At 44.6% G+C, this 27,249-nt stretch overlaps 1 protein-coding gene across 8 annotated transcripts in view; it reads right to left on the bottom strand.

Annotated features, from left to right (window-relative positions):
* Positions 1-1,959: 1,959 nt before the first annotated feature.
* The window catches only part of RAB11FIP4 (RAB11 family interacting protein 4), a 117,970-nt gene continuing 92,680 nt past the window's right edge, over positions 1,960-27,249 (bottom strand). For 5 of the 8 annotated variants that reach the window (XM_066200841.1, XM_066200847.1, XM_066200843.1 and 2 more), the window contains 12 exons: positions 21,143-21,366; positions 17,779-17,970; positions 16,145-16,279; positions 14,687-14,722; positions 13,694-13,793; positions 13,165-13,268; positions 12,534-12,674; positions 11,924-12,005; positions 11,525-11,662; positions 10,894-11,052; positions 10,416-10,559; positions 1,960-8,621 (listed from right to left, as the gene is read on the bottom strand). In XM_066200841.1, the coding sequence (XP_066056938.1) occupies positions 8,505-8,621; positions 10,416-10,559; positions 10,894-11,052; positions 11,525-11,662; positions 11,924-12,005; positions 12,534-12,674; positions 13,165-13,268; positions 13,694-13,793; positions 14,687-14,722; positions 16,145-16,279; positions 17,779-17,970; positions 21,143-21,366 (1,572 nt within the window). In that variant the 3' untranslated portion in view covers positions 1,960-8,504. Of the gene's footprint in view, positions 8,622-10,415; positions 10,560-10,893; positions 11,053-11,524; positions 11,663-11,923; positions 12,006-12,533; positions 12,675-13,164; positions 13,269-13,693; positions 13,794-14,686; positions 14,723-16,144; positions 16,280-17,778; positions 17,971-21,142; positions 21,367-22,208; positions 22,350-22,831; positions 22,885-24,028; positions 24,211-27,249 lie in introns of those variants that run through there. The other 3 variants (XM_066200844.1, XM_066200845.1, XM_066200842.1) reach the window with 3 other exon arrangements.

The raw sequence follows: 27,249 nt of genomic DNA, 5'->3' as shown, positions 1-27,249 counted from the left end.
TGGGTGCGTCCTCCACCATGACGCCTCATCCAGAGCCTGTTGTGCCAGCCACGGGGACGCGGTGAGCCCTGGCCGAGCCCACAGCAGGCCGAGGGTCTCCGAGGGTCTGCTCTGCACACCCGGCACCTGTGACAGCCAGAGGTGTCCCAGCATCGTCCTGGTCCCTCACGGACAAAGCTCGTGGTGCTGCTGCCAGGACGGCCCCTCCAGGTACACCCGGCAGCCTCGGCCTCTCCCAGGGGCTGCCCACGGCAGAGTTTTCCCTCAGGACTCTCCTGGGGAAGCTGCTGCCTTGGGTTGAAGTGTGAAACTGCCCCCAGGACATGCCCTGGGGCGGTCACTGCTGGCCGTGCCAGGTCAGACTGCCCCAGCACCAGATCCCTGCAGGACACAGCTCCAGGCTGTGCCCTCCCCACCAACACCTCACTGCTCCCCGAGGAAGGAGCCACAGCACGCGTTCATCGGCTACGTGGGTCACTAAATTATTATATTTACATCACATTCAAAAGCTGGAGCCAAAAAGCTGCAAACAGCTCCCAGCCAGAGTTCCCATCAATTGAGAAGAGCGGTGCTGTGGGTGGAGAGATTATTGGGTTGGTCCTGTGAAGCTTCAGCTTGGAAATTTAACACAACTGTGGCTGTCAGGTAAGGCATGTGTTGAGCAAACTCCTTCCCTGGTGCCATCTGTGTAACTTATGCAAAGTTAATGAAGCTGGTGTTTGGGCAGGTGAGAACAGAATTGGGCAATCCTCCTTTAAATGAAGCACAGAAATAGAGGCGGACCAGGGAGGAAGGTAAGGAGGGACAATAAATCAGTCACCCATCACAGACAACGTTTTAGTCATGCAGGGAAAGCAAATAATTTATTTACATATCTGATTGTACATCACAGCTACCTGAAGGATCCACAGAAGCAAGGACAACGTTATTGTCCCTAGAAAGTATTTCAAGAAAATACAGAGACAATAGTGTAATGGCACATTGCAACAGTACTGACATCACTTCACTGATGTTATAAATTACAGAATGAGATTAAAAAGTCAGATGCTACATTTGCTGGCTGCTTTTTTTCAGTAACAATGGAGCAAGTGAACTTTGCTCATTTTCATACCAAGCAGCCTTTGAAATAAAAAAATAAAACCACCTCCTTTCTTCTAAGGTAGCTTTATATTCTGTGAAATGGGTGTCAAATTCAGTAAAAAAAAAAATCTGCTCCGTGAGAATGGAACGTTCTTTTATAGATAAAAGCATTGTTTTTTGGAAGATTTAGGGGATATTGATGATTTTTTCCTTGAGACTTACCACAGTTTATTATCTCACTCTGTCTGGAGGCTGGTGAGTGGGGTATTGATAAACAACAAGGTGTGAGAGAAGGAACAATTTGAGGATATCATCAGATGAGCAGGGTCAACACTCCAGAAATGAAACCACCAGCTCAAGAAGAGGCTGGAGGGAGGGAAGAATACTTCTAGGACCAGGTCCTTGGTTGCCAGAGTTACAGATGTCCAGGTTCACAATGCATCTATACAGCTTCCCAAATGCTGCGGGAGAGTGCTGTGCTACAGACCCCAAGGGAAGGAGTTTATTCAGCATTTGCCAAAATGTGAAGAGCAAGACACCCAATCTCTCACATCTGCAAGAGGAAGATCTCCAGTCATGCAGATCCAGGGTCTGTCCTTAGGAAAGGCTGCCAGAGAAGCCAGGGAGGGAAGAGAAGGAGTAATTAAAGCGTTTTAGGCACTCTAAGACGGAGAGTCTATGAATTGGTAATGCTATTTCTCTTTCCATTTCAATGGGCAAAGTAAATCACTTGCCTGATCCCACAAAAATAATCCCAGAATGGAAGTTAACCTGAAATGGGCAATGTGTTCAAATGAAGTTTTGGTCGGGTGCCCATTTCAAGTATAAAAAGAAGCAAATTGGCTTTAACAGAAATAAAAACTATAATCACCAAATCAGGACTGTAACATTTAATTGTTTTATTATTCTGAATTAACTGAAGCCAACAAGTGGATAGAATTGGTCTCATAGCAATACTAAAACAATAAATCTGCAGAGTGTGTGACATTGCCTTACAAGAGACCAACCATCAGACACAACATTCTTAGAAGACAACAAAGAACTGCTAATTATGTTAAATTTCATTTGCTACGTAATTTAGACCATGACCTAGTGCTTCTAAAAAAACCTGTACAAAATGAGTATTTTTTACATCTCAGAGGCACATGAATACAAATCTGATCTATTTTATATATACACATGTACATTACAAGAAACTAGATGATTAAAGAAGTGTATATAAAAAGTGTCCAAAACCAGATGATAAAATGAGAAAATAAAATGTATCCTCACAACAGAGAAGTAAAAGGCACAAGTACTAAAATACATAACCATGCAAAAAACGTGACTGGTCTGTGCAACAGAGAAAAACAAATGGCTCTCACAACTGATTTTACAGTAATTCTCAAAATGTCTCAGTATTTAAATATATATCAGTGCAACATTTACTGCCCTGTAGTGTACTGAAGTGTTCACAGGATACTAAACTCTTGGTTCTCTTTCTGATGTCCTTTCTCCAAAGCCAGAATAATTTAGCTATGGATAAGGTAGTAAATAAAACAGGGCTGATGCTGTGGAGTATAAGATCATCACTGGGAGGAGGAGTGTCTGCAGATGTGTCCCCCAGAACAGCCACCTGCCACCCCTCACTGGGCCACAGCGGCTCTGAAGGGTCTCCAGGGTGTCACTGTGCCCAGAACAGTGACAGCAAAGCTGACAGCTCAGGTGTAACAGCTGCTCCACTCACAGCACCTCCATTCCAGGGCTAGCTGTCCAAAATACACTGCGGAAGCCCATGTTTGTTCATGTTTCCATTAGGTTTAAAGTTTATGTAATAACTAATCTCTCTCACAGTACGTTTGACCAGGCACTACTCTTGCAGTAGAACAAAAGGCCCAGACTGAAGCCAGCGAGCTGAAACCCAGGGTGCAGAGAACACCAGGAGCCTGTCAGCTGGCTCCACACTGTGGCAAGCTATGGTAGCATGGCCCTGCCTGCAGATCCTCACGGGCTGCTGCTGTGACCTCTGCAATGTGCTGGCCAGGCTGAGCTGCAGGCCTGAGCCTCCCAGAGTGTGTCAGCAGAGCATGCAGTGGGACCTGGACAGAACTGAGGCACATCCCAGGGATCCTCCACCTGGATCACCTTCACCAACCTGCTTGTATAGCACGAGAATCAGTTACAACGTTTTGTCATGTACACAGGACACAACCAGTTTTCACAACCACAAAAAAGGCAAGAACAGGACTGGCCTGGTATAGACAGAACTGAAATTCTTGCCTTGGTAGCTAAAGTCACACGGAAGCCAAGAATATTGAATTTGTCCCTCCTAGCTGCTCAAAGTGCTGCCCCAAGGCACACATCACCTGACAGTGGCTGGGGACAAGACCAAGAGTGTAAATGTCAACAGAACACTGAGGAAGAGTCCCAGAAAGAAACAACTCTCTTGCACATCAGAGCAAGTCCCAGTGCATTATGCAGAATGACAGGATTCAGACCCAACACTGACTGCAATCCTCAGCAAACTCTAAAGGTACATGCAGTTTCATTAACTAGAAACCCATGCATGATTTAACAGCAAACTGCTCCTAGGATCAATATTTTTAATTCGAAAATACTGAGATGCAAAGGAACAAAATGTCAGAACTGTGCAACTATGTCCTTTAAAACCAACCAGCTGTGTTACATCACCTGTCATGATTTCTTGACAATGTTTCTTGAGTACCAAATGACAAGAATACGAGCATTGCTACTTACACCAGGAACTGCTCAGTTGAAGTCTGAGTCAAGTTTTCACTTAAATCAGTATAAGCCAAGCCACTGATTTGGCAAATGTTTGATCAGCTGCTACTTCCTTCCTTCCTTGGAAAAAAATCCCTCAGACCACACCATACAGTATTGGTTTTAAGAGAAAACCACTGTATATTCACTGCCATTAAAGAATGTAAAAAAGCATTCTTTTATTTGTAAATTCTAGTTCTTAGACTCATCACATGTCACGGGCACTGTGATGCACAGACCACTGAGCAGTGCCTCGTGCAGCAGCCCACAATGTGTGTTTATATATCAGCTTCCAAGCCCTCATTTACAAACCAGATTAGGGAGCCTAAATACTGTTGGTCTAGATCCTCTCTGGAGAGCAATGCAGCTCTACCAAAGTAAATGGAGCATTGCTGCACTCAGACAGCAAAATATTTGTTGATACACATATTTGAGAATTAATAATGCTGTGTTCAACTCCCTACAGAGCTGGCTGAGAAATATCTGAATTTTTCCCAAAGACCATGAAAGAAAAGTTGGCAACAAAAGTGCATTAGATGCTGGGGTTTGGGTTTTTTTTGGTGTGTTTTTTTTTGAAACTTCCTACGTATTTGCATATTAAAAATTCCTTAAAAATAGATGGGAAGGTTACAGTTCATCAATGTTACAGTTCAAGACAAATTCTCAAACAGCTTCAGTCTCAAATAGGAGCTATTCAAAAAGCTGAAAAGTCATCTTTTGATGTCAAAGCAGTTTTGAATCAGCATCATTCTGAAATAAGAACTACGCAGCAGCTGAAGACTGAAGTCTGGAGGGAACCAGCCAATACCAGAAAAATCTTGAGAGACTACATTTCAGATGCTCTTTAAGTGCAAGTTTTGAAAGAGGTAATTTTTCTGCAGTACCTTGTGTGGGACTAGCCTGACTGAGGGCAGCTTCTAGCCAAAAGCTGATCTTTTTTTTTTTCACTGTCCAGAAATACCCGTAGTGGTTTGCAACAGGTTTGACCAGAATATAATTTAGCTTTTCAGAACTCGAGGTCATATGAACCAAGGAACAGATCAAGATACAGTACCTGAGATTGTGTCTGCATCCCCAAGGGTTAAATAGAACCATGGGTTTGACACAGGAGTGCTTACTGCATTTGTGTATTGCTAGAAGATGATACCAAATTTCTGTGTCCGAAGTGATTTACCCAGGGAAGGGAGGCCCTTGTTCCACCAACAGTAACAGAGGCAGGCTGTACCTTCCTGGCCAGCCTGAGAACACAGAGCATGTTCACAACAAAGAAGTAAGAAATTTATCAGAGAAAAGACAGCAAAATCAGTGTCTCCCTATTTGCAACATCTCCTGTCTGCTGCCAGTGTCTGTCTGACACTTGATCGAAATATGCACTCAACACTGATACCAGATTACCCTTTTCCCTGCTCCAGTGAGCCATCGAGTGATCCTTTATTACCAAATGACCTGCATGTCATAAAACATGATGACTTATTTTCTGGGATAAAAGGGTTCTCCAGGTCTTGAGTTGCAAGACAAGTTAGGGTAAAACTGTAGTTACTCAGTCTAAGAATGCAAGCGCTAATTAGTATTTTTAGACGTGGATACCTTCGAAGAAAATATATCTGCCAGTGAAATGCCTCTCCCACCTCCAGCTCACATTATTTGTCAAACATAGCAAGTATCTGGATATGATTTCCACAGTAACAGATGGCAGTACAACACCAAGGGCCCCACAGGAGCAGAAGGATACCTCCTTTACACAATAAAACAGCTACAAACACCACCAACATGGTGGCAAGACATCTATTCAAATGTAAATACTGGAGCAAGGAAGAGCTTCTAAACACTAACACAGCTGGGTACAGAGCTGAAGAAGAAGTCCTGCAAGTTTTAAGAAATTTCCATTGCTGGGTACCCTTGGCTAGGATATCTCTTTCGGGATATCAGCCAAATTCGGTGACTATTTGTCACTACTAGTGACTATTCACCTCCTACATATAATTATCTGCAGAAAACCAAGGCTATCACTATAGTCATGTCTTCTGTTCAAGTCCACGGGCTTTGCTTTTACTGAAACAGCCCTCAGTATTTGCTGATGTTTCACCCTAATGGGAACGGGCTTTAGATCATTGTGATTTTGAAGCTGAGTCCAGTTTACTTAAAAATAATTAGGGGAAAACACTGTCACCAGCCTAAGCTGCAACAGCTTCACTCTTATTGAAATCCACTGCATGAGAGCAGGACAGCAGTGCAACTTCCCAGGAGTCAGCTCCAAAGCAGGGCTCTGGGTCACCCAGCCCTGCCTGTCACAGCACATTTCCAACAGCTCCCTGATGGCGTGGAAGAGTTCTCTGTGGCCTACAGAAAGACTAAAGTCCCCGACACTATCCACAGACAGCACCAGGCAGAAGGAAATGCCATCACTGAAGTGCAGGTGAGGAGTCCTGCAGGCAGGAAGTACTGAGCTGGCTGAACTGTTCCTCTCCCACCTTCTGGGGTGGCACATCCAGAAGAAGCAGCAGGTGGGAAAGTGGATGTGGGGGGTTTCCATGGGGTTCCCCTACTCCTGCACAAACAGAAGCTGTTGCAGTGTTACATCTTACACCATTCCCAGGTGGCAAAGGAGTCTTTAAATCCTTTCCTCCACATTTCTCCAGAGCCTCAGGAACCCAGCCCTGTGACATCACTGAACCAGACTGTCCCATTTCTCCCAGAGCACTGCAGACCTTTGTGAACTGCGATGTTGTGTCCCTCAGTCATTCCTCTGGTCCCTCTCTCTTTCCACTTACTTTACACCTGCCTATGCAGATACATAGAAACAAACTGTTTTTATTTTCTTGCCTTCAAGAAAGCCTGATTTCAGTACATCCCCTGCTTCCCATCACTCCAGTAACACATCACTGAAGGCAAGAGCACAGAGATTGCAGAAAAACAAAATATATTTACATCCATAACTGAATACAGTTTTATGTATTCAAATTCAGGAAAAAATGCATCACATATACACACACCAAGATACATCAAGAGAATACTAGGGGCAAGACACTGCCAACAGCAAGAAATACACAGAAAAGCACAGTCATTGCTACTGTAACATTCTTCTGGGGAGTGTATTCAATAGAGGAAACATCTCTATGCACTGAGGAAGGCCAGATACTCTGGCTGATTTTTCTGTGCCAGTTGGTGTGAATCAAAAGTGTGAAACTTTTACTTTTTAAAAAAGTGCATGGAATAAAATTTTTAGCATTCAACTACCCAAACAATTCCATAAGCTCCTTACATAAGCTACATTATTAATTAAAAACATCCTAGCCCTACAGTATAGATCCAGCTCTGGAGAACACAGGCACATGTTGAAGTCATCCCTATTTAAGGCAGCATTTAAGCACACGCTCAACTTTAAAGCTTAATGTTCTGTCCCACTGACACCCATGAGCAGATGCAGCACACACTTCAAGTTAAGCACCTGCACAAGTGCTCATGTAATTCGGGATGTGATCCCTACTCAGAGTTTTACATCTGCACGTGTGTGTGCTCAGTCTGGACTGGCAACTCCTGCAAGATGAAGCTCTTTTTCCTGCCCTATAGGTAAAAGTCACTCTGTATCAGACTGTCCTCCACCACTGTGCCAGGAACCAGCCATTGCTCTGCACAGCCTGCCCAAAAAATGCCATTCTCAAAGGAGTGCAGCTGTCTGGGGTGGGAAGGCAATGCAGCAAGTCATGTCAAGGGCTGCTCCTCCTCCTCCCCCTGAAGTGAGATATCTCATGCAATTTTTTTGTTGTTGTCGTTGTTCTGTTTCATTGGGGTTTTTTTGTAAGAACTGGAATGTGTTCCTTCAGTGAAATCAAAATCAGGGTGAGGGGAAGGGGCAGAATCCCAGAATTCATCTTAATGGCCCATGATATACCCCTGAAAATAGGGGAAGAGATTTGAAAAGCTCTTTGCCTCAATGCTACAGGGACCCAGGCATAAAAAACACACATGCACACACACTAGAGAGCGGGCTCAGAGCATCCCAAAGCAGGCTCCAAAGTGATCTTACATCAAAAACACTTTGTGCTGACAGTGGCAAACAAGTGGATGGTGACTTTTCATAAATAGCAAAAATTCTGCAATATCTTCCTTTTCTTCCCATTTACTTTGTGTCTTTTCCCCAAGTTTGTTTTTTGTTGTGTTTTTGTTTTTAATCTGATGTGTGGTTAAAGTACTAAAATTAAATCAAATAGGAAATTACACAGTCAGCACCAGTCGGGAACTGAACCTGGATATGTCAATTGCTTTGTGGTACCCAAATTCCTGGGAGAATGAAGAAAAAAATTCTTGCTCCTAAAGTCAGGCCCACATCCATATGTTTCCACTGTCTTTTTTTACCTTTACAACTAGAGGTAGAGTCATTTTGTCCAGTATCTAAAACAGCATGATCCAGTTATATTGTTATTACATTAATATACAGTATCCATCTCATCACAGGTATTGAAAGTGCATGGAAAAAGTCTAACCAAGCCAATTCAATGACAAATAACAGTGTACCAAACATCATATAAACACCCGCGCACCCACACTCACACCTAGTGTGTATATATATTTATAGATTCATTTACAGTATCAGAGTGCTGCTTAGATCCAGTGGCATGTGCAGAAATATCAGGCAGTTGCTGCTTTTCCTTCTCATATTCTCTTCAATTCTTTATTTCCAAGATAGATGGATTGTGGTCCAGGATTGCCAAAATTATCTTGTCCATATACTGTCGCAATCTGTAATTTATCTCTTCCTGTTCTTTGAGGGCTTCCATGAGCTAAAACACAACATTTCCAAGTTACTCCTGAAATATTCTCAGTAATTTATGTAACAGCCTGAAATTGAGACAGGTGAGAAACCAGTGCCTCCTCAGGATCACCAAATCCTTTTCTGACAGGTTTTCTAACTCAAGCTCCTCCCTGTATTAGAAACAATTCTGTATGTTACAGATCTTTGCTATCAAAGAAGGTGGTGAGCAGTCATCTCCAGGGATCTTCTGGCAGGTCACTTGAAACAACTTCCCCATCTAACATGCCAATCCATCCTGCTTCCATACCATGGATCAACTGCTTCATCTCAGAGCAAGAGCTTCATGATACTCAAATTTTTTCATTACTACTGAAATCTGAAGGTGTTTGCATGAAAGGCTGCTGAACAGAACAAGTATTTCAGTGTTCAGCACCAGGAAAAATATGTGCTTCCTCTGGATCATGTGCATACTCTCTCTCAAAAAAACCTCGAAACAACCACAACATACTCCACAAGAACAACCCACTTGCTATTCAATGTTCTATATTAAATACATGTTTCACCAGGTTTTAGGGCTGTAAAAGACCCCTCAACACCTCCAAAGATGAAGACTGCTTTGCTTTTTATCTCTGAATGTTTAATGCTGAACTGACAAAGCTGCTAAGGTGTGTCAGAGCCTCAGATCCTCCTAAAGCTCATGTTATTTGCCTGTCCATCTTCATAAGACTTCACACAAGTCCCACTCTGAATCTTCTTACCTTTGTTCTGATCATACAGGCAAAATGGCACAATGGGAACAGTTTGTGCAGTTCTGTGCGGTTTAGCTGAGTCTGGGCCACAGCTTTCAGGCACTTTCCTCCTTTAAAGGGGGAGTGCTGGATACTCCTCGCATGAGCCAGAGCCACGAGACTGAGAGGGACGAGTCAGATTTTTCTTGACAATAGCAAAAGCCAGTTTGCTTTCACCTAACCAGAAGTCAACAAGTAAACAGCCTTCCTTCACAGGGCTCTGGTTCAGAAAGAAATTAAGTTCTCTGGAATATAATTCAAGGGCCTTCACTTCAAAGGCCTGCCCAGGAGCTAAGGCTGACAGGTCAGTTCAGTACAGGCTGGGTAAAAGGGACTTTTCTGTCTCACAACTTTTCTTGATGAAGAAATGGGAAGTTCTGTCTGAAGAGATAGAGCATCAAGGACAAACAATCCCTTTGATCTCCTTCACCACTAACCTGTCTTCTTCCCTGGGAGCTCTCATTGTATCCAGTGGCCTGATCTCTCAATCTGTCCTGGAGCTCAGAGGAAGCTACACCAGCTGAAATCAGCCCACAAACAAATGGGTCTCCCAAAATATCTTTCAAAGCATTACCAAGTTATTATTTGCACACAAGTTACTTTCTCCAAGAATTCAGCTCTGCTACAGGGAACATAGAGCTCAAATATATATCTAAGTGAGAGCTTGTTACTGAAGTAACTTAGAACTAAATCTAGAACAGAAAGTAAAAATTAAAGTAACTACCAATGGTCATTTTTGTGTGAAATTAATGTCATACTCTCACATTACTCTGCAAGATACAAGACGTTAGAACTGTAAAACAGTTTACTGAGATTTTAATAATTCAAATTTTTTTGGAGAAAAATGTGAGAGTTATTACAAAGGTACAAAAACAGTGTTAGATTTAAGGCAATCTTTTAACACCCTTGAACTCCTAGCAAAGCAGAATTTTCTGTTGTTCATTTGTCAGCTTCAGATAGTTCAACCTTGACAGTTAATTACTTTGAAAATTCCATATTCTTGGATGTAGGACCTGATTAGAAAAGCACATTACCTCATCTCTCGATGCAGAATCAATTTCAGCAGCCAGTGACTGGGCTTTTGTTTGCGTTGCAAAGAGGTTTTTAGCTTCATAAAGACTGAGGCTTAGAATCTGTCCATTAAGATCATCATTTTGGTCACGAAGTTTTTGATTCTCCTATTTAAGGATGAAAAGACATTGTTTTTTAAGTTCTTCCTATAAGGTTTCATTAAAAATAATAATAAAAAAAATTTAACATCACGGGAATCTTGGATGACACACAGCAAGGCTGCAGCTGACAGCAACTCTTACCTCCAGTGACAAGGCCTCCCTGCCTGAATTTTCCTGGGGCATAATTTACATCACCAGTGCAAAGAAGTCCTGCACAGATGCAACGAGGCTCTTGTGCTTGTGTGAGAAGGGGGGGACAAAATCTGTAAGCTTTTGGGCTTGCATTTTTCAAGGTATTCCTGTACATTTGATGTGGATTGAGAAGCCCTTCCCTGCTAACCTGCTTCAGCCGCTTTATTTCATGCTCCATTTCCACCTCTCTGGTTTTGGCATTGAATTCGCTCAAGCTGGAGGAAGAACTTCTCCCACGTCCAGGACGTTCACACTCCAGCTTGTACAGCTGCAGGTGCTCCAGTTCCTTCCGCAGGTCTTCGATGAGCTGTGGGCAGCAAACAGGCCTTGTCTGTGCAGCCCTCCCTGCAAACAGCCCCCTCTGTTCTCATGCAAAAGCACTCCCTGAGCCTGGCTGAGGCCACAGCCCAAAAACACAGCCTCTTCCTCTTCTTCCTTTGCAATCACAGGTCCTCTAAACTGCCCCAGAGCAAACAATGGCTGTGATTGCTAAGCTTCATGCCCGAGAAGCATCATTTCCCTTGCAAACAGAGCACAGGAAACATTAGGGCAAACAGTTCGCAAAGAGCTGTAAACCATTGGGTCAGGGATTGGCACTTATTGAATATTCTTGCAGCATTCATTGCTCTGTGGGCACCCTTCCCACAGAAACACAATCCAGCAAGAGCTTCACTGGATGTGGTATTCCCAGTGTTCATCCTGTCTGCCCATTCTTTCTCACCGGGCCTCCATGCAGGTGATATGTGACTGCCTGCTCTTACATCCCTCTTCACACTTACCTCCTGTGTGGCTTCCCTCTCCTTGTTGAATTCCAGCCTGTTCTGCCGCAGCTTGTCCATCATCCTCTTGTACAAATCCATCTCATCCTTCAGCCGCAGACTCGTGTCTTCCAACCGATCAGACATGCGCTGCCTCTCCTGGAACGAACAGGGAACCTCAGAACAGGCTGCCAAGAGCAGGACACACCCTCAGCCTCACAACATGAACCTGTACACACAGCTGGTCATCGACTGCCTTGTGTCTCAGGACATTCCTGCCTCTAAAGGTGACTAATGTTCCAATTCCATTAACAATCTTGTTTAGGGAAGGAATATTTAAGAAGCTGGGCCAAGCACTGTAAGAGTTTGCTCTTACATAAAGTGCTGTTAAATTGCTCAAGGACTCAGGAGTTTTGTTACCTCGTCCAATCTCTCCGTCTGGGATTTCAGCCGTGTGACAGTGCTTTTCAGATCACCATTTTCTTCTTCCAGTTGCTGAACCCTGTGTTAGTAACAAAAATCTTACAGCAAATACCTCTTCGAGGATGCAGACATGCAAAATAGTGTGATCTAAAAAGCCATCTCACTTGCACTTGATAGAAAGACCAAAAAGGGAAAAATCTTTCTGATCATAGCACTTTTTAACATGAGTTTTTTGCTTGTTCATTTCAGGGCCCAAAATGTTACCCTGACCCTCAGATTCCTTTGCTCCTAACAACAGGTAGCTGAATAAAAATAAGTTGGAAAAAACAAACGCAGGCATAAATGTTTGCACAATTCCCTCCTTGAATCCATGCCAAATATCCAGCTAAGCTGCCTACATGGGCCACGTGGATTAAAGCATTAATGTAAAGCATCCTCCAAGCCTTTGGGCATTAGACATGTGACTGCAGGGCTACTCTACAGAGCTGCCAACCTGCCACCATCTGTGCACTGTCTGCTGGTGAACAGCCTACATTTACAAGCAAAGTAAAAGAGAAGAAAAGAAGACCGTTTGCCCTGCTCAGGGTGGCACCAAGATGTTTGTTACCTTGTATTCAGCAGTTCAATTTCAGTGCCTTTCTCTTTTTCATACTTGCTGTAAGCTTCTCTATGTCTCTTTATCTCTTCTTCCAGAGTCTGTTCTGCTGATGTTTCTTGGTCTTTCAATAGTTCCTCTAGCTCATGAACTCTAAGGAAACCAGACCTCATTTCAGTAACAGCTTCTTCCTGCCTACTCCTTTGTTTCACTCTAATTCACCATCTCATTTGGCATTTAACCTCTCCCAGTATCTCTCACATTTACTAATAAACATAGAATTAAGTAGTATCAGTTATCTATTATTTCAGTCTCAGGAAGCTGGGACTAAGACCCAGCCTTCGGCTCTTGCTGCATGCAAGATAAAAAACCCCAACCACCAGGGATAACCTCTCTTACAGCAGAAGAGTTTTCTCTGTATAAGTCAGTAACATCACTGTCAAAAACACTTGTCTGGAGGCCTCTTCCTGCTGAAAATTCAGCAAGGCAGCCCTATTCCACCCGGACTTCTCAGATGAAGCCTTGTTTCATCTGTCAGCATTAAGGAAGTGGACTTGGTCATACCCTACAGGTAGAAATACTCCTTCCTGTGCTCTAGCTTTGCTCTGACATGGTGAAGAGACCTGGCTCTGTGCTTTGTTACCTGTGAACCAGCTGTGTGTTCTCTTGTTTCAGTTTGCTCTTCAGGTCACCATTTGTCAGGCTATCATTCTCCAGTTCTGTCACCTTCTTTTCTAGGTACGTTACCTGGAAGGACAAGCAGAAAAAACTGTGTTTGAATTTCTCTTCAAACACCCCTTCACTGTTTCTAACTGGCATTTAGCTACCCAACCATTTTAAAAGGGGGCATATTTCTCTGCAAAGCCAGCAGAAAAATCAAGCTCCACAATTCTGAGTTCCCCAGACCCTGCATGTTCCTTGAAGGTGATCACTGCAAATACACCATAAAGAAATCCTAACACAATGCCTAGATCTGTGCTTGCTCAGTTCTTGCATTACTGCCAAGCAAAGTTGTAATAGTAATGGAACATCAAGGACATTTTGAATAATGGTCATTTTTCAAATTTCGTATTTCAGATCATGGGTAATTCTGAGCAAGATCTGGACCCCCGATGCAGGGCTCCAGCAGAATTTGGTTGGGTACACTGATCACAGGGCACAGAGATTCTCACCTTTTCAGTGATATCATTATCACAGGAGTCTATACTGTCTCTGAACAAGTCTTCTGTGCTGCCATTACTGCTGCTGAAGTTACTGTTGTGGAAGAGTTGTCTGAAAGATCAGAAGGATAATTATTTTGCTTGATGAGGAGGGAGGACAAAGAGTCTGGCTTCACACTTTGAACATCTGATGGTAAAATCTGTGCAATCATTTCAGTGACAATTACAACTGGTTAAGCCCAAGCCTTACAAGAGACTGGTAGCTAAATGAAGTCATACTGAGCACAGTCAATGACATTAGTTCTATGGAGTGAGTTCTTTGTTGCTTTTGATAGGATCTGCCATCAGCATTAACACAGTTTAAAAATATTTAAGTCTTATTCACACTATGCACTGAATTGTATTTGCCTTATTACAAATTAAAATAAGGTCACCACTGCACATTGGTTGGTACAGTTAAGCTAGAAAAATTCATACAGTAAGAACTTTAAAAACAACAACAACAACAACAACAAAAAACAAAACCAGAAAAAAAGAAATCTCAAGCAGTTCCCACTGCAGAATATGTAACACTGGAGACCTCCCCAGCCTAGAGCTGGTTCACTCAGCCAAAGGAAAATGAAAATTCTGTATATCCTTTTTAAAGGGGTGCTCTTGCTTTCCTTCACACTTTGGCAACAGCAGCAAGGCCCACATTATGAGGATTAAAGAAGCAGTAGCTGGTCTAATGGAAGAGCAGTACAAAGTAATACATTTGGAAGACAAGGAAGCAAATACTCTGTATTTTTAACAGAGCTCTTTCCAGTTCAGGGGCCTGCTCCAAGAGTAGCAGGGGCTTCTATATTCTGCAACATTTATACCTGAACACAGGCCCCTTCCCTTAAAAACTTATCTTGGTACGTTTTTGTTTCTCTAAAATTATTCCTACTTTTGTCTCCCACTCCCACTTATGGAATTGTTATGGCTGGTTCCACAAATATTCATATAAAACTAGAAGACTCTTACCTTCCAAAAGCTGTGCTTGATATTTTCCTGTTAGGGCTACATGGATATAGAAGGAATGATATAGGAATTAAACACTTACTTGATTCAATTTTAATTGCACAATGAAATATAATTGACTTTTTTAGCCAAGTACAAGATGATTTTATGAACAATATTCTTTAACAACTGAATCAAAAGCTGCAATTACAAAGAACACAAAGATGAGTGAAGCCACAAATTACTGTGATCATTAATAAGTCAATTTGCAAATACTGTTATACTTAGCAGAGATTTGTCAGTGTAAATCAGAGCGAAACTAGCATTAGAAACACCACAAAGGGACACCAAGTTAGTGATGGACATTTATTCTGGACTTCCGGTTTTTAGATGATTTTATGAACAGTTAGTTTATCCTTCCCCCTAATGCTTCCCAGTTCAGCACAGGAACTGAGGTCTTTCCATTTTTACAGTTCCCTTGTGCAGCCAGAGACTGGTGCTATCTAAATAAAGATTCCTTGCTGCAGACAATGGCACTGGAACCAGACCAAAATATCCTGTTGCATCTCTTGGTAAGAATGTCACATCTCTGTGTGCACAGACACAGCTCTTGGTCAGGCATATCCAGCCTCCCTCAGAAAATTCCCAAAGCCCTGGTTGGTCACAGTCTGGATGTAAGCAGATTCCTTGCTAGGGCAGGAACATTGTTCATGACAAGTTCTACACTGCTGTACATCACAGGAAGCAGCAGTGAGTGCAGCGTGCTTTGTCCCAGCGATTATGCTGACAGGCAGGACTCACATCCAGTTTCTAGGGGGAGCTAAAATCCCACCAAATAATTCCCTTCAAAAACTCCAGGTGATTGTTAGAAGCACTTTCTAAGTGCTCAGCACAACTTAGGAGCGATGGAGTGGCAGAGAGAGAAACGTAAGGAAAAGGCTGAAATTGCAAAGAACTCCAAAAGTTACTTCTGCCACAGGATTCATCATTTTTCCAAGTTCTCTTGACATCACAAAAAAATCCCACAGGAGCCAAGTACCTCTGCTGACCAGTAGCTTTAGGAGAGGTGTATGTAAGGTTATGTGAATTAGCCAAGGATCTGGAGATCCCTCCTTCCCACCTGGAGAAAGCAGTAGCTAACTGTAGATCTGCACTAAGCAGCATAGCAGATCCCACTTGCTGGGAAAAATTCCTTGAAACTCTCTCACTCTGCAATCAAAGAGCTCATTGGTTAAAATATTTGAGTTTAGTAATGATGTCTGCACTTTAAATCAGAAAAATATTTTAACACCTGATTAAGAACAGCATTTTGGTTTGGGCTACGTATCCAAGTCTAAACTTCTTACTGTTTTGTATGAACAACCAATGTGTAAGATGGAATGGGATACAGAATGGAGAGGGGCTTGCTCTCCCTCTCCTCCTGCTATTAGCCAGTCCCATGCCCAGGGGGCATTGCCAAAAGCAGTGCAATAGGCTGCTTACCTGTTTGCTTTCAAATTTTTCAGCCTGGCTTCCAAATCGTTGAGGAGATTTATCTTTTTGCAGCACTGTGAGCAGTAAACATCCAGTAACTCGCTGTTATAAACATGTCTCATTTTTCGGGGGGTTTGGCCAGCACTGTTTGCAGGAAAGGAGAGACATTACTGGCTGTAGTAACCAACACACAACAGGTTTTCCTCGTGACTGTGTGTCAGAATCACAGATGAGGGACTTGAAGAATCATCTCTAAGCACAGCTCATCTACGTCAGACCTGATGATGGCCCATGCTACTCTTAGGGCAAGTCCACCTGTCTGAGCTGAGGCCTTCTGGGTGGCAGTGGAAAGAATCGGTTTGGGTGACCAGAAGAATAGCAAAAGGTACATGGGATCCACCGTGATGCACACAGCAAAGGCAGCTACATGAGTATATTCAACCTCAGCAGTGTCCCCCTCTCATCTTGCCCATCTTCCACTAGAGGCCGGCATGCAACCTGCAGAGTCTTCTCTCCAAGAGAAAGGCAGGAAGATGAAAAACAGAGTGGTCTGGTAAGAAGTCACACGAACCCCCTCAGGTGGTAGGATGAAAGGGACCCTGGAATGAGGAGGAAGGGAGAAGTGGACACAGGTCTGTAGAGGAGATAGCAGTACCTCTTGGTATGATAAAGAGAAAATAAACTCAAATAAAAGAGAGCAATCATGGCATGATGTGCACCGAGCCCCAGGAATGAGAATGGAAAGTGCTGCATAAACCTGAGGAAAGAGGGGATGAAAGATACGAGCCATCATCATGAAGGGGCAGTGGAGAGGTCTGGTTCTGCATGCATGAGAGAGGTGGCCAGGCTGGATTGCAGAAATGCTGGAAACAGAGGGGAGCACGTGGGGGTCACATGCGGAACAGAAGGATGCAGTGAGCTTGTCCTGTGTTAGCAATGAAGACAAGACCTCTGTGTGCTATTGATCCAAGCAGACTAATCCTAGAGAATCTTCATGCTCAGCTCTTCCCAACCCTGCTCACCCACTCCCTTGCCTGGGGGAAGGACTGTAAAATCTGGACCTGCCTTGGCCACAGGACATAAGAGCTGCACAGAGTGAGGATACATGCAGGAGGCAAGTGCACTGCTGTGGCACTTCTAGCTCCTAACAGGCAGCAGCTACTTGCTTATATTTCCCAAGACATTCCAAGTCAATAGGATGCTTGTTTCAAATAACCCCCTGAACACGTTGCAGCAGCTCCCCTCACAGATTAGTGTTAAGGATTTGTAATATCAGAACACTAAATGGAAACAGCTCTCTTGTAAATCTTCCCCATATCAGGGTGGGTGCGTAATGCTAAGTTGGTTTTCTTTGCAGCAGATCCCTTCCAGTACTAGCCCTGAACTGTGGAATTATTGTCTGCAATAGAAAGATACCCCTACAAGCAAAATAGTCCATTTATTTCAACAGAACCCAACAGAGGTTATCAGAAACAACAGATTTGCTATAGCTCTTATTATTAAATGCAGACTGTCAATTAGACGGCAGGAAATGAACTGATAACATTTTGCTTTTAAGGTGAGTCTATCTAACCAGTGTAAACTCTGCTATGGTCAGAGAAGAATAAAAATGAAAAATTGTTTGTTAATGAATAAGGAGCAACCTGGAAGATACAGATGAGCCAAGGTCAGAGTAGGCGTTGGTTCTGGTCTCATCATCAGGACATGGGCTACTGGGAGTAAAATCCACATCATCTCCTTCCCCATAGTCTTCAAACTGTTCTTCATTACTGATCAGGGAGGCGGTGGAATAAGTGGAGAGGTCAGATGCTGCAGAAGGGTTGTGAGGACTTGACCTGAAACAAGAGGTCAAAACATCTCGAAGGCCGACTTTGATTGCACCTCACCTCATATGGAACCTTCCACCTTCACAGGCTGTCCCCTCTTTGGAGCTGTAACCCACCTTTGTGCTAAACCCCTGAAGTGCTAAATGTACCTGATATGCAGCTGAAAGAGTGCCTTGAGACAAGAGCATGAGAATCTATGAACAAGGTACCTGTGTGTGACAAGTTTGGATCAACACAAACCATTTTGCTTTAAAGAGCACACTTTGATGATCCTCAGCCACCACTTCCATGTGAAGAGCACATGGGGATATCTGCTCTGAATGCAGGAACCATGCAGACAGCTCTGAAATGCATGGGATAGCGAGAGGAACATGTATAAGACAGAGGCTGTCACTCTATTCCACAATCAGAGTTTCCCAGCAATCCAGATACACCTTCTCCCACACCCCAGGAATTCTAGCCACTCTCCTCTGTGTGGTCAGAAAGAAACCTCAGCTCACCACTTACCATAGAGTCACTAAAGCTACTGACATGACTAATGGAGGCTGGGTTCCTGCCCTTCCTTCCATCAGGACAAATTCTGTCTTTCAGAGGAGACATGGACCACAAGAAAAGGCTGTATAACTACCAGGAAAGTACATGAAATGATGTTAAATGGGTAGGGACTGGCAGAGCCCTGTGACTTCAGAGAAAGAGGGCACATAGGTGAACAGATCAGCAGAATCAGGCACCAGGGGAAAGCAGCTGGCAGAGCAGTTTTGAGCACATCAAATCTAATAAAACAGAGCAAGGTGGCTGCAGAGGGTGCACAGGGTCCAGAGTGCCCTGTGCAGTGCACCTGCAGAGTGCAGGTGTTTTACACAGGTTTGCTTAGCTCCTTAGCACCTTGGTGCCCTGGCATTGCGCAACTCTTCCCTCTACTGCAGAATTCAAGGCCTCTGCAGTACAGACCAGGCACTAACAGAATTTGCTGGCACTTTCAGCAGGTCAGGTTAAGTTCTTCTCTCCCTCTGCCTCAGTGCACAGTGCTTGTATCTCCAGCTCCACCAGATGAGCCATGGGACAGTAGCTCCCAGGTGACATTGTTCTCCAGCATTTCCTCCTAAATTTCTTCTGAGTCTACCTTGAGCCTCTCAACCTCTCTACAGGGAGAGTCCTCTTCCTGTAATACTCCACTTGTGAGCTGTAAACAAGAGATGCATGTGTTCCTTTGGTGGATGGTGCAAGCATCATTTGCATATCCCTTCCCTCCAAAAGCAATTAGTAGCAGAGGAAGCCTGCCAACATTTCAGATGTATGCTCTTTTGTTTCCCCTGTTTTGATGAGATCCATTTATAACCTGCAACTCATTTATCTAATTCACATTAACAGAAATTAGGACAAATCAAGCCAGGCACACTATTGAAGGATGAATGTAGGAATACTCATACTAGAAACAGATCAAACTTATCTAACAAGGCTCCTTGGCTGAGGGATTAGTGAGAAGCTCAACATATCACATTAATATTTATTCATAAAGTGCTGCTGTGCCATGGACATACTGTGTATTGATAAGTTTTTGAGAGATCTTACAATCCTACTGCTGTTTGCATCTCAATTGCGGTTACACCAAGTCAGGTTGGGAAGAAGCTCCTTGTAACACTTCCACCAAGATTAGAGGCCTAGGAATCGCACATTCATTTGCAAAGGAATAGCTAAAAGTGACCAATTTTCCTCATTCTAACACTTTCTGAAGGGAACTTTCAAGTGTTTGGTGCTTTTTTGTTTGTTTGAGGAGTTTCTTTGTTTGTTTTTGAAGGTAATCTCCTGGTCTTCAGAGCAGGATTTCAGAGGGCTAACACACCTGATACACAACCCACCCGCTTCTTCAGCAAGCAGCAAAGTAAATCTTTCTATTGCCCAAGGTAAACAGCTCTATTGCCTCCTTTTACACAAAAGCATGAAGCTTCTCATGTTTTCCCCCACACATTTACCAAAGCTGAGGAGGTCTCAGAGGATAAATCAAGGTCTATCAGTAGTAGCACAGTAGCTCTTGGTAGCTCCTGCCTGCCCTAGAAGGAGGGTACAGGAGGCACAATCCTTTGCCCACCCCCTTCACAAGAGCCTGGCTGGCACAGCTGGGAGGAAAAAAATTCAAATACAGCATGGGAAAAAGTCAGTCACCACAAAGATGGGGCTTCAGAGAACTGGGAATGGCAAGCCAAGGAGACAAGTTTGATAAAGAGCTGATGGAAACTGTAATTATGTTGATAAAGTCTCTGAGGTTGCTTGGGCAAATGGGAGAAGGCCCAAACTGAGCTAGCTGAGAAATTCAGGAGCGGGGCAGGAACGAGGTGGCACAGGGAACATCCGAGGAGGCCCAAGAGAGAGAGGAAAGGCTGCCTTTGCAACGAACAAAGCTCAAGAGGCACAAATCAAGATGACAGGCCAAAACTAGGGAAGACAAGGCAGAGGCTTACAAAGCAAGCCCAGCTGAGCTCTGTCCTGTGGTAGCTGCATTAATTCAGTTCAAAGCAGGATTAAACCAAATTGGGTCCTTTTCCCCCACAGTCATCTTTAACCAGAACTCCCAGGTACACATCTGGGAAGAGTTAAGTTAGGGTTACAGAGACACAGGTGTTAACAGCAAACTATGGTTACACAGGCACATGCCAGGACACCCAGTGTTAAACACAATTTACTGTTGCATAATAAAGGTTATGGAAAATTAGAAACACGAAGAATTAACTTGGTACATGAAGTTGCAAAGCAAATCAGCAGAGCCCACAACATCAGGTAACCATATATACAAAAGACTGCAGCAGTATTCCCCATACTGAACTGCTCTGCAGGAAGTATTTGTTCTAATTCCAGCATATAAAGCTTATGGCGACAGAGAAGAACAGAGAAGAACCTTTTGGGGGATGCTAATGCACTGATCTGTTCTGGAGAGACCCAATGCTTTCACTTCAACACACAACATCCAATTCCTGTGAGTGTTCACAGAGTGTGCCAGAAGGAGCCAGGATTGAGACTATCTAAGCCACTTAGAGGACCCGGACATCCATCCCCCTTATGTTGTAAATGGATGTTAAGTTTCTAAACCCATCAGCCATCCTCGGCCTCCCTCAGCAGGGATTAGCCACATAAAGGCTCCTTCCTCCCTGGCACGCTCCTGCCATGGAGCGAAAGCAGCACTCACTTGTCACCGGGCAGGAAGAGGCCACCGAGCAGCCCGTCCTTGTCCTCGCTCCGGCAGACGTCCGAGGCCTCGGAGCTCTGGGCGCTCTCGATGGCACTGTCCATGTCAGACTCATGGTGAACCTCCTGCTGGGCCAGAGTCATCGCGTCCTCATCGGGAAACAGCTCCGACTCGCTGTAGGCGCTTTCGCTGTCCAAGTAGGCACAGTCCTGGATTTCACCGCCCTGGCACAAGGAAAATCGGGAGTCAGTTCAGATCATCCCTTAAGGCACTTCAGCAGACACAGGAGAAGCAATAAGACACTCTCTGGACGCCCTGGTAAGCAAGAGTTGTACTGAATAAAAGCCATGAAACAAAAAGCTGACCTGCTTTACAAAGCCCGTTCCTGCAAGCCAATAAAGTAGCCTGTACCTTCCAGAGAGGCTCAAGTACTGTCTCTGACTTCACAGGAGAGAAGGACAGAACACCCAGCTACAAAATGCAGTTTTACCTTAATTCACTAACAAAATGTACTTGAAGTAGTAAGTATCTTCAAAGTTTTATAACAAAATTAGGCATCTTTTGACAGATGATAATACATTAGTCACCAAGAGTTAGTCCTCTTATTAATATTACAGATTAAACAAAAGCAAAGCATATAAGCCTACTAAGTTTACTCTGTCTTTGAGGATGGACAAAAATTTGTAAGGTGAAAAAAGAATTGGCAGGTGTTAAATTGTTTAGGGTAAGTCTTGGTGATAATCAAAGATATATGAGAGCAGGAAAAAAAAGGGCAAAATCATCTCTTCCTGCTTCCTGGAACCACATGTCTTGATTAAGTAACAGCTAAAATAAGACATCATTCTCATTACTGCAACTCTTTGCTCTTGCTGTTTGCCCTCTCCCTTCCCTTCCTGCCCCATGAATACTAAGAATAGCCAAGACAAGCTGGGTTCTATTTGCTTGTCCCTGAGGCACAAATAAAAATTCTTAATTGAAAAAACAAAGGCTAAGATTTTACTCTCTCCTTTGATAAGCAGCCACACAATGCCGCTTTGACAATTCCCATTCAGCATGACACAAATACCTCAGAGCTGCAGAGCAAGTCCTGACTCAAGAGCTGCACTCCAAAGCTCATCTGGAAGCTCCACAGGCAGCCTGACCATGGAGCTCCTGCTGGCAAGTGAAGCTTCTGAAGCTGAGTTCATTGGCACAAGGAATGGAGCACTTCATTCAGGGATATAGCTCACGTTTAGGCACAACTGTCATCCCACCCAGGAATCCCAAGGCACTAGCAGTATCACCAGGACTCCCTGCCCTGCTGGTGAGCACATTGACTGGGACACTGGCCCAGTGGCACCACTTGCCACAGCTCAGCTTCAAGTCCCCCCCCACAGCCTCTGGACACTCCTGCTGGAGCCAAGAAGGCTCAAACCCCCTTCTGCAGAACCAGTGATCTCCTGTGCTGATGACACAAACTGCCTTTTCCACTGCAACAGGAAAAGAGTCAGGCAGAAGCTGCAGCTTTTCAAGATTTGCAGAAACTCCTAATAGAAATGCAGGTCTCACCATCCACCTTTTTCCTGAAACACCAGTTCTTATAACTGTGAGATCTCCTAGCATATGGAGGCTGAAGAAATTCCAAGCAACCCCAGCTGCTCAAACCTCATTAAGTAATGAATACCCCAGCAGGGAAAAGGACAGCACTACCTGCTGTGTTTGAAACTCCAGGTACACACTCAAAGCAGCCACCTGGATGCTTTTCTAGCTGAGCTTTCAACAAGCTTTCCAGATTAACAAGCAAGGTGAGACACCTGGCACTATTCAAAAAGCCTCCTCCCACTTTTCTGTGTCAGCTTTATTATGCCTGAAACTTTCCCGAGGTATTGCTTCAAGAGATGTCCCAAAGGATTTATCCTTGGTCTACACCGTGTAGTATTTATTGAAGCCGTGCTGCCTCATGCAATCAGATTTCCAGCTCTGAGCCACAGCCCCTCATCCCAGCGAGCCCGTGGCTCGGCAGGTCAGACACCAGCCCTGCCGGGTTCCTCCGCACGTCTGCCTGCACCTTGCCCCCTCCCAAACCACGCAGGGACAACGCCACCGCTGCTCTCGGCAAAGTACCTCGGCACCTACAAAGAGCACAAGCAGCGCGTCTTTTTAACAGGTGTTGAAAAAGCAAAGATTGCTAAGAGCAATTACAATGTTTCAGAAGTACCCCAGAACTGTTTATTTATCAAACATTTTCCCCAAGTTTCCTCCCCCACGCTGAGCCCCACAGGCACAGACTACCTCCTGTTTTCCTAACAAGTTCAAGGCAATAAAGCCTGACTGCTATTATGGAATTGCACCAGCTGGTACAAGTCTGATCCAGGAGGGAAAAGAGAGGGGCAAGGAGTACACTGAAGCTCCCCAGAGAGCACGTCTTTTTCAGAGGTCTGGGAGAAGTCTCTGCTGAAGCAAGTTTTTACAGCAGGAAAATCTCCCTGGTATTAAACAAATTAACACAAGAAAGGAAAGGTCAAGAAGATCACGAAAGACTCCCTTTTTGCTCCCTGTAGGTAACACCACACATTTGCTTTTTCTAATAATAGCAGCTGAGGTGCTCTTTGAAGAGTCCATTAGCAATTGAATGTGCAGTGTCATCTCTATGGGCTGAGGGCTCACTTCTCCTCCCCGTCACTTTCTGGCAACCTTCACACATTTACTCGTACGGGAGAGCTGATCCACACCTACAGCACACAATGCACTGGCCCCAGCCTGCTCAGTGCCAGCGATTCTTTTCCAAAAGTGTAATTCTTCTATTCCTGCCCTTTAAAGCTTTCTGGAAATATTAAAAAAAAAAAAAAAAAAAGAAGAGGAAAAGAAGAATTTTAGGAGGCAATGATCCATCGTAAGCCTCAACACCTGCTTTACAGCTTCTGAAATGCCTCACTGCCAGACTTGGAAGCCCTCCTGGAAGCAAGTCCTCCCTTCTGCTGATGCCATCCTCGAGCGGTGGGGAGCTCAGGGACCGATGGGGACTGGATAAATGGAGAACACCGGCGAGCCGAGCTCCTGGGAGGAGCTCCCCCTCACGGAGGGAGAGCGGATGCCACATCCCAGGGTGGCAAGGCCCCTCTTCACAAACCTGGCCCGACCCCACCGCCCGATGCAAAGCGGATGTTTAGGAAGCACAACTCAGCTGCTCTCCTGGGCACCCGGCAGCCAAACCACGCAATTAAGACCCTTGAAAGCCAGCAGCACCACGAATAACCAGGCCAGGAGCAGGAGGGCTCAGCTCCGGTAGCTGTCAATTCACACTTTCAAGCGCTCAAGGTCCACCTCCAATCGGTGCCAACACAATTCCAGGTGATGTACAGCAGCCAGGGCCGGCGACAGCCACCGTGCTCCAGCCCGCGTGCTGTTCCCCGTGTGCAGGAACCACACGCTCCACCGCCGAGCTTTGAGAGCGTGGGAGGGTGAAATCCCTGCACCCTGACAATGCAATATTCCCGGCGCATGGGGACCCCTGTGCACGTCCTGTAAAGCATGGAACTCGGGTAACACCCCTCGGGCGTCTCTTCAGCTCCCTGGGTAAAACCAGCCTCCAGTGCAATTGTCACAATCACACATTGAATTAAAACTCTTCCTTCTGTGGCCTAAATAATCAGTACAGAACACAGACAAAGCATCCTTGAAACAACTAATACAGGTTAAGTTAGCTTTTATAAGACGACAGGATCGGGGCCTGTCGCTGGTAAACAATATACAGGCATCCACACCTTGCTGAGTAAAGCTGTAAGCTATTTGAAGCTGTAATTGTTCAGTGATCGTGGCTTCTCACAGAAGTATACTTCCAATGACGACATCAAGCTCAAGCTGCTTACAAACCACACCTGAAGATATTAAACTGAAAAAAACAACAACAAAAAAAGGCTGATTGCACACATTAGCCTCTCAAATTATTCCTTCATGGTTTACATATCCGCAGTATTTCATGTACCAAATTAGAGGTTGACAAGAACAAGTGTTATTCAGGTAGCCTTAAGAGAGCTAACTTGAGATTAAGGAGAGTTTAAGAAGTTTAAAGATGAATAGACACTTCCAGCCTGAGTCATTTGTTTCCAGAGCACATGTCATTAGCAGAAACCAGCAAGAGAATGAGGTTCTGACGACTTGAATATGAATCACTGGGGTTGTCATTCTCCTAGGCAGCTCCCTTCTTTGTTGGCTGAGTCAAAAGAGATAAAGTTGCTGCTTATGATCTTAGAAGATTCTCATAAAAAGAAAACCCAACCCTGAATGTTAAAATACCACCAACACAACATAGCTGCGGGTAGGTTTAAAGCCCTAAGTGGTTTGCACTTTATCTAATCGGATGCTCAAGATAACTCCAAGTGCTTCACAGGCAGCCGGCCAGACGCTTGTATAGCAACTGTTGAATATTCAGCAACAGTTTGCTCTATAGAAGCACCTGCTGCCCACAGATCCAAGGCCACTTCACAGAAACTAATGAATTCCCTTCCTCGGAAGGGGCATTGTGTGGCTCCATTGAAGGCAGATGAGTAAGCCCAGCCTGCCTTTGCAACAGCCACCCCAAACAGAAGCAGGAGCCAGAAGACAGCGATTCCCATGGATTCCCCCTGATCCTTGTGGGGCAGGACAGCAGTGTCAGCATTAGGTGGGTATGGGAATAGAGCTCTGCCTTGCCCTGCAGTGACCTGACTGGTTGGAAGCAATCTCCAAAATATGCATATAAAGCAGCTGAAAGCTAGAAACTTGGCTGACAGACAGGCTACATGACATGCCTACATCAATACATTCACACTGAAGAGCAGCCTCGTTAAAATTCACTCCCATCACAGCCAAATCACCAGAACCCCTGACATTTAGACAGCCTCACAGTATGCCGGAGGAGACAGGAAGAAAAGAGGATCCAAGTATCTATCCCGCCACTGTGCAATCTGATTAGTAAGCGCCGGACCCATCACACACAACCAGAAACAAGGAATGGCACATGCAGATGAGCCTCGGCCCTTCCCTCACCAGGATCGTGCCTCTGACCCCTCTGACAAGCTGAATCTGCTCTGGGACAGTCTGAGTCCCTGCACCTTTCCCAGCCACTTTTTTTCCCCAGCACAAGAAAAGTCACCTCACCACAACTGGAAGGGAAGAGGTATCATGTGGAGGTGTGCCGGGCTTGGACACAGATGAAAGTTCCTTCCTGTTGCACTCCATCATAAGAGAAAATCCAAGCTCTCTCATGTTTATTTAAGCAGCCACTGCATTGGAAGGCAAGTATTCTCTTAATTACCGACTGACAAAGAAGGGTGTGAAGCATTTCTCACTAAGGTGTTATAGAAACAGCCACTCCTCTAAAAACATTTGCATATTTACACCAAGTAGGCCATGAACACTTTTTAAAGCACAGGTTTTCCCCAGCGTATTTCCTTTACTTTTCAGTTGTCAGGCAGAGGTGGGGCGGTGCTGATCTGCCCTTTGATCTGACGGCAACAGGAGAGACGAGGAAGAGACAGAAGGGGAAAATGTGGGAGCACTAAGTGAGACCACACATGTGCATCTGTGTCCACGATGTGAGTGAGCTGCCACCCACGGCCGGCTCCCTGTTGCCCACATCCGGCTGTCACCCAGGTCGCCGTGCCTGTGCACAGGGGAGAGCAGGCGGCTCACAGGCAGGCTGCTGGGGGAGGGAGGAAGTCACAGAAACTGCTTCCATCTCCTGCTGCAGAACACGGAAGAACACCCCCGTATAACTGGAGACTTCCCCGTATAACTGGGAATACAAAATCTCTCCAAGTTCAAGAAAGGAGCCCTGTTATTCGACTAAGCTGTTCAAATAAGAAGCTATTTAGGGCCACAAGTTAGTTCGGTCAATTCATCCTGTGATTTAGTTACACGAATCTAATAATTGAAGCTCCATTTTAAGGCAAAGTTTCACACGTTGTTGTGGGTATTGGAAGGAACTTCTGGGGCAAGATTATTCCCAAGATCCAGATCTCGGATCAAGTGCTGGACAGCATCCTGGAAATGCAGTGAAGAATCCCCAGAGAGAGGGCAAGCCCGTGCTGCAGTGCACTGCCGGCCTGGCTTCCCTCTGCAGGATAACATCTGTCTCTTGTACAATT

The sequence above is a fragment of the Chamaea fasciata genome, unplaced genomic scaffold, assembly GCF_029207755.1.
Source record: "Chamaea fasciata isolate MVZ Bird 193981 ecotype frontalis unplaced genomic scaffold, bChaFas1.0.hap1 SCAF_19, whole genome shotgun sequence".
NCBI lineage: Eukaryota > Metazoa > Chordata > Aves > Passeriformes > Sylviidae > Chamaea > Chamaea fasciata.
This window is presented reverse-complemented; position numbering and strand designations above follow the sequence as displayed.